Source organism: Barbus barbus (genome assembly GCF_936440315.1).
Source record: "Barbus barbus genome assembly, chromosome: 15".
Classification (NCBI taxonomy): Eukaryota; Metazoa; Chordata; class Actinopteri; order Cypriniformes; family Cyprinidae; genus Barbus; species Barbus barbus.
In genome coordinates this window covers 4081835-4088928 of record NC_136743.1, presented here as the reverse complement: position 1 = coordinate 4088928, position 7094 = coordinate 4081835, and the positions used below count along the sequence as shown (strand labels likewise).

The 7094-nt window shown below is 34.0% G+C and overlaps 1 protein-coding gene across 1 annotated transcript; it reads right to left on the bottom strand.

Moving 5' to 3' along the window:
• Positions 1–224: 224 nt before the first annotated feature.
• LOC306881799 (CMRF35-like molecule 8) lies at positions 225–6174 on the bottom strand. Its single transcript, XM_079436079.1, has 9 exons — positions 6078–6174; positions 5592–5912; positions 5152–5463; positions 5032–5050; positions 4765–4827; positions 3211–3302; positions 3039–3091; positions 1899–1958; positions 225–807 (listed from the first exon to the last, which is right to left on the bottom strand). Exons 1-9 carry the CDS (start codon positions 6121–6123, stop codon positions 685–687), a joined length of 1089 nt encoding a protein of 362 aa, XP_079292205.1. The 5' UTR covers positions 6124–6174; the 3' UTR covers positions 225–684.
• Between the last annotated feature and the right edge of the window lie 920 nt (positions 6175–7094).

Genomic DNA, 7094 nt, shown 5'->3' with positions numbered 1-7094 from the left:
TCTTTAAGTACAGTTTAAAAGCGCTGTGGCTTCACGGTTTTCTGTAATGATTGTACTGAACTTCTGAGAAAAAAATAAAAGAATGAACCACAACAACACACAAGTACAGAAGCAACACTTGAACATTCAAATAAAGACACTGACTTCTGCTCCACTTCTGTAGTGAAGGTTCACCACCTTCACTACATCAGATCAGATCAATGAAAGTCCATCAAGGGAAAGGAGGAGTCAAATTATTATTTTTTCACACATACAACTGCAATACTTTTTATTTCAATGTATATATGCTTGTTTGTAATAATGCAAGAAACAGAGAAAATAACACTGCCAAAGTAAATTAAAATTATTTTTACATTGAAGGAAATGTAGACTATAATACAAAAGAATTGCGTACTGCTAGAAACAATCCCATTTGCTCAGGAGAAGTCTTTTGACAGAGTATAGTTATGAACTATGCATTCATTTACAAAAATCTTTTGAAACTGCAATATTCTTGACCCTCACATCTATTCATACAGGTCCTTTTGAAAATATAATATTAGATATTTACATTTAAAATATTAGGTTCACACCCCATGAGCAAATGAATTAAAACAAGCTTAAGAAAATAAAAATGTTGTGATGACAGTCTGCTGTTGATTTTGTTTCTCTTGGTCTGTTCTTGTGTTGTTCTCACTGTTGCTGTCAGTGTGGAGCCACAGTGCTGTATATTATGCTGTATATTGCTCCACCTGCTGGAGACTTCATCACTTCACTCCCAGGAACATTATCAATAGTACTGTAGTAGGTTATGTCCTTGTTGGGATCCTGCGGAGAAAGAAATTATAAAGTAAAAAATAATTCAGCGTGACCTTACGTCTTCTTTTTCCAGATTTGTCCTGGCTGAGATTTCTAAATAGTCAAAAATTTCTGGGTTTTGGCTTTGTTTTCTTATTGTTTTCATACTTGCTGAAAGTAATGACTGATAAATAGCTTAACAAATAGCATGCAGACATTGTACATTAATGACCAATCGTGGCATGCAAGAAAACAGGATCTGCAGAACCATCAAAGCAAAGCAAATAATGTAGAGATCATATCAATAAGAAAAATCCAAAACCTGGACATTCTAGGGAATTTAGCAATCCCGGCCAGGGGTCCGTTCTTCGTACATCGCTAACTCAATTAGCTGGATTTGACTGCTGATGATTTTGGCATAATCTTGTATTTTTTGGTTCTTCAAAGCTCATCCTGGACTTGCTGTCATAGCAACATGTCTGTAAGCTTAAACCTGCTCGGGAGCAAGACTTTTAAGACTTAAAAAGATGCAATCTAATCCCATTTACATTAAATAAGTAGCATTGGCTGGGACAGATTTTAAGTATCATTTAAAATTTAAGTTATACTTAAAATCTGTCCCAGCCACCGATACTTTATTACTTTAGTACCCTACTGATCCAGGAACAATAATTTAAAATAATAAAAAAAAATATTGGAAAATAATATTAGAATGTTGTGTATATTACTATAGGCACAGCCAGTTTTACTTACTGAAAGATTTATTTGTGAAAATAATTACTTTATAATTGTTTTGGAGACTTACATACATATTATACAGTTAATCTGAGTCGTGCATTAATTTGAGTGGTGAGAGCTATTATGGGAGTGGCTTGATGGAGTGCAGGAGATGCAGATAACACATCTGTATCAAAAATTTAAAGATAAAATTAAATGAATTGCAAATTACAACATTGAATTAAAAATGTAAAGCCATACGAATACTAGAAACTGTGAATATAAATAATTGGGAATCATGTAAAAAAAAAAAAAAAAAATAGGACCCCAGGATACGCCTAAGAAAAACAGAATATACAGTATGGTCACCCTAAAATAGTTATAGTAATTTCTGGTCTACTTACATGCGGGATTTCATCATTTATAGTGCTGTATATCACAGGATCTTCAGGTTGAGAATAGATCTGCATTTCATACAAACACACAAAAAACAATAACAGTAACATCAAGAAACCAAAATGACTACATGTCCTGAAAATATGCGAGTGGTGTAAAGTATGCTAATAGCGTTGCATGCATGTCAGAAATATTGTATGAAATATGTTCAATAAATTAAATTAGCAATTTGTTGGTCATAACTTTTTATATTTTTATATTTATATTTATTTTTATATTTATATTAAAAAATTTATATTTCTGACATGACACATCAAAGGGTTATTTCCTATGCAACAAGCCTGTGTAAATATGAACATCTCATTAAGAGAAAATGCCTCTGATGAGCTGGTTCTTCTAATAGATCATTCTTATTGGTCAGTCGTGGCCTAATGGATAGAGAGTTGGACTTGTAACCTGAAGGTCGTGGGTTTGAGTCTCAGGTCCGGCAGGGATTGTAGGTGGGGGAGTGAATAACCAACACTCTCTCCACCCTCAATACTACGACTGAGGTGAGACCCTTGAGCAAGGCACCGAACCCCCAACTGCTCCCCGGGCGCCGCAGCATTGGCTGCCCACTGCTCCGGGTGTATGTTCACTACTGAGTGTACACTTGGATGGGTTAAATGCAGAGCACAAATTCAGAGTATGAGTCACCATACTTGGCTACACACCACTTCCCTTTCCCTTATTCTTATGATATCATCAGTTACCATTATAAATCCGTCCGACAAATGAAGTGGATTGAATAAACATAGGCTATGACTCACTTTCTGAACTACCAGTTTCTTGGTCAACACAATGTACATAGCTACGAGAAGGCAGGACAAAAATAAATGCTTTTCTTTTCTCATATTTGACTAATACAATCTCTAGATTGATTAGAATGAAAAGGCTGTGTTATCAAAGGAAACAAAGAGTCTTGTACACTAAAAATTAACCGGTAGAGCACATAACATAGGGATTTAAGACACACCTTAAGAAAAAAATGTGCATTTATAATAATTCATTCAAATGTGCATTTTACCCCGGTGCGCCTTTAGCCCCGTTGAACCCTATATTATCATTATACCAACATTTTCATAACTTGCTTCTTATGAAGGACTTACCATATCAGTGCTTCTGCTGCCTTTTCTCCCTCTGATTTGATGTTTATCTTGTTCTTCATTTTAAAAAGGGGAGACAGTAATATCTGACATTAACTGCATAGAATCTGTGCTGTCAAAATAATTGTCAAAATAGCAGGGCATGATATAGAAATGTAGTGCAGCTCAAACTGACTGGGTCTCCGTCTCCAGGTGAAAACACCGGCCAGAATCAATAACAGCAGAAGTGTTGCTAAAGCTGGAAGCCACACAGCCAGGAGTTTATTACTGTTGGAAATAAGGAAACATTTTAAACTCTTTATATTCAAAGAGCTCCAAAAAATTTAACTTAACCTGTTTAATCCCAATTTTTTCCCCAGACATGAAAATATCCAAATTATGTGCTATTAGTAACCCTTTGAAATAATCAATAATAATTTTTTTTAAGTGTGTGAAAAATTATGTTTTATGGTCGGTCACAATTATGAATGGTGGGATAAGAGAACGGAATAACATTTCTTCAGTCATAAAATTTTTTATATATCTTAGAGCAGCTATTTTAAACCATTCTAGAGTTACTATTATGCATAAAAAAACCTTATGCAACATTGATAGGAACACTGAGATAAAAGACAAAACATTTCATCCATCAGCGCATTTCAAAATTGTTACTTTTTTGTAAAATATAACATCAAATTTTTATATTAGTGCTACCAGTATTACAACATCAATATTGTAAATTTTTTGTAACATTTTAATTTTTAATTTAGTGCAATATTTTGTCATTGCAGCATTTTAATGCAATTTTCACTAACAACTGCCATTGGATTTATATTGTAAACCTAAATTCACCGTTATCTCGCCGGTCACTATTGTGACCATCAACATGTTTACTCATTCTATGACCACACTCAACAAAATTGAATATATGTGAATTCATATATTAATGCTAGAAACCTTAAAGATATTGTGTACCAAAAATCTTTGTCATATCTTTATGTTAACATACTTTACTAGTCTTTCGTTTAGGAGCTTTGATGCAATCATCATCTTCTCAAGGTGCAAACAGGAAATAAACTGCTCTGGTCATGTGACAATCTGCACTAATCATGTGAAACTGCACATATTTAATTGAGACCCTTTATTTTCTCCATATTTTCAGTGCACTAAAACATCTGAAAAACTTTTTTATGGTCCCAATTGTGTCCGGTGGGATTAACAATTATACATTGATATAAACTCTATGGAATTTTCACACTACTTTAAACCCTGGGTTATCATTGCTACAGGCTAAACCTAGCTTTTAACCACGGGAAAAGTATGTATTATATTTAGAAGCATGTTTAGCACCGTTTTTTGTTTTGCCCCAACAGAGAATTGTATAAGCAGTTGTTTCAGTGTTTGAGAAGAAAATATCGAATGTTGACAGAAAACACGTCAATTGGAATTAAGACAACCGTACTTTTATAATCCACCGAAAATACCATACAAGAAAATTTGAATATGCCTATAAACATGTTACGTGCTACGTTCGTCTAATCAATGACACCACAAATATGCAAATTAGAATGCTAATCCAGGGTTAGGAATCATACAGTGTAAAATGTCAATTTATGAATACCCAGGATTAATCACGATAACCCATGATTCAGTTTATCCAGGGTTCTGCTTCTGTTAAATGTATTTCAAAGCTTTTAGAATTAGATTAAGCCTTAATTATTTTATTTAAATAATGCACATAGTAGCCTACTTTTGTGGTTCCTCTTTGACTGTTGCTTCATTATTAATATTATCGAGAATCACCGTTTCATTTCTGCAAAGACAAAAAGGAGAAAAAAATGGAAGAATTGCACCATCAGCATGAATCATTTGAATAAATAAAACCAGAATATCAATATATATATAAAGCATATCACCAGAGCAAAGAGGGAATGACAGTTAGTCATACAAATATAGAATAATTCCACAAAGATGATTATAAATTATAAAATTTACAGAGAACAGATTAAATACTAACACTTTGTGACTGACAGTGCCTGCGGACAAAAAAAGAAAATTAAATGTAAGTTTAGTTGTATTTTATTTCATATGTAGCAGGCCTATCAAAACATTTATGATTTATTGAAAAAATGTATACCTGGTTCTGCCTCAGTTACAGTGAGCTGAACAGGATTCAGTGCCTCTCCAGCAGAGCAGAAGTACCAGCCCGAATCAGTCAGTCTCAGTCCAGTCATCAGCACAGTGAAGGATCTTCCCCCATCATCATCACTGATCTGGACTGATGAATTCTGGGATGTGTCAGTCCTCCCCACTGTGTAACAGCTCTGATCTTTATATCTGCACCACTGTTTGACTTTATTCTGATATCCAGAACTGTAGATACACTGAACACTGATATTACCACCTTCATGTCCAGATACTCTGCTGTTCACCACAGACACATCAGGAGCTGAACACACACACACACACACACGCACACACACGCACACACACACACAGTAATTTGAGATTATAAAATACATGAGGAATAAAACAGAGTTGAACATTAGAATGAGATTAAATTGCAAAATGTCTTACCAGATTGAATCTTGAGATGCATCTTATATATTATATTTATCGATGGTAGTTCTCCAGCCTCCACAACACAAGAATAAGTTCCATTGTGTTTGTTCTGCAGGTTTCTCATAGTCACAGTAAAGAGACTCTGATCAGGATGATCAATTACTAACAGATTCTGCTCTGTTCTGTTTGTGTATGTTTTAGATTCATCAATCTCTGAGAACCAGTATTTCTTCTGCTGTGTGTATTTCTTGTCATAATGACATGGGATGGTGAAAGACCCCCCAGTATTAATAGTTAATACATAGTTTGACCAACCATCGTAGCTGGTTTCAACACCTAAACAAACACACAAACCATTATGTACAACAAGCCACTACTTCATTTGTTCTATCTTCAAATAAAACACATTAAAAACAACATGTACAGCTGAGCATAAAACCTGTCATTGGAAAATGCTAACTATTAGAAATGAACACAGCAATACATGTACTGTACTCTCACCTAAAATGAGGAAAACCCCAATTGAAATGTAGAATGTGTTTGTCATTACATATGCGTTCAATGTGTTTCTCTTCCTGTATCTTGAGTTGTTCTGTTCTTGAGTGTCTTGACTTCCCTCTTCCCTTCATATAACACTTTTCAACCGGAAAAAAAGCTCGTCACTGGGGCAGGACCTTTTAAAAACCACTTACATGTAGTGTTTAGAATCTGTTATGTACACTTTAGGTAGTAATACCTTCAAGGTACTAATATACATTATTTAGGAGTATATAGAGTACAGATAGCTACCATTTGAAAGGATAGCCTATTGTCCCATAACAGCTTTTGTCCTTTTTTGTGTCGTAACACGTTTATTTGCATCTCTTTTGGATATAAAAATATATTTTACAAATCCTATCATTTTCTATAATCCTATAAAAATCCATTTTTAAATTAATAACTTTTTTATCTGTATGTTGTTGGATAAGTAATGCGACTAATGAAAGGTGGAGGTGTGACTGAAGAGTAGGCAATGTTTTTTTTTTTTTGGTTTGAGACACGGAGCTCCCAATCTAGTGGTTGAAAAATGTATACAGCACCTTTAAGATTGATTGCTTTAATAAAACAGTTAAAGTGCATGATAATGATAATGATAATGATAATGGACAGCTCTGCAGAATAGGACCTAATGACCATAACAGAGGAGGGGGGAAAAACTCAAAACTTTTTTTCTTTAAGAATTTTAAAAAGCTGCCATTTGGATGAAAAGATTGACATTTGAAGAAAAAAAAATCCAGACATTATCCTAGTCATTTAGCAAACAGATGTATTTTTTCCACACTCATATCTTTTAAGTCTAGTCTGTTGAATAAGTAAGCAAATACAGAATATAAATTTTATTATCAACGCTTTTATAACCATCTGGGCACGTATTCATGAAAAATCTTAGTGCTAAGAGTTGCTCCTAGTAACAAAATTCTAAGAAAATTCTTAGAAATGTGGGTGTTTCCTCCTATGATTAAAGAAAAGATCCTAGTA

Bases quoted from the DNA above. Each gene is read 5' to 3' on its own strand.
- LOC306881799 (XM_079436079.1), bottom strand. From the start codon at position 6,123: ATGACAAACACATTCTACATTTCAATTGGGGTTTTCCTCATTTTAG. The intron at 5,913-6,077 runs GTGAGAGTACAG...GTGTTTGTTTAG, and splicing joins TGGGGTTTTCCTCATTTTAG to GTGTTGAAACCAGCTACGAT. The intron at 808-1,898 runs GTAAGTAGACCA...CTTTCTCCGCAG, and splicing joins TAAATGATGAAATCCCGCAT to GATCCCAACAAGGACATAAC.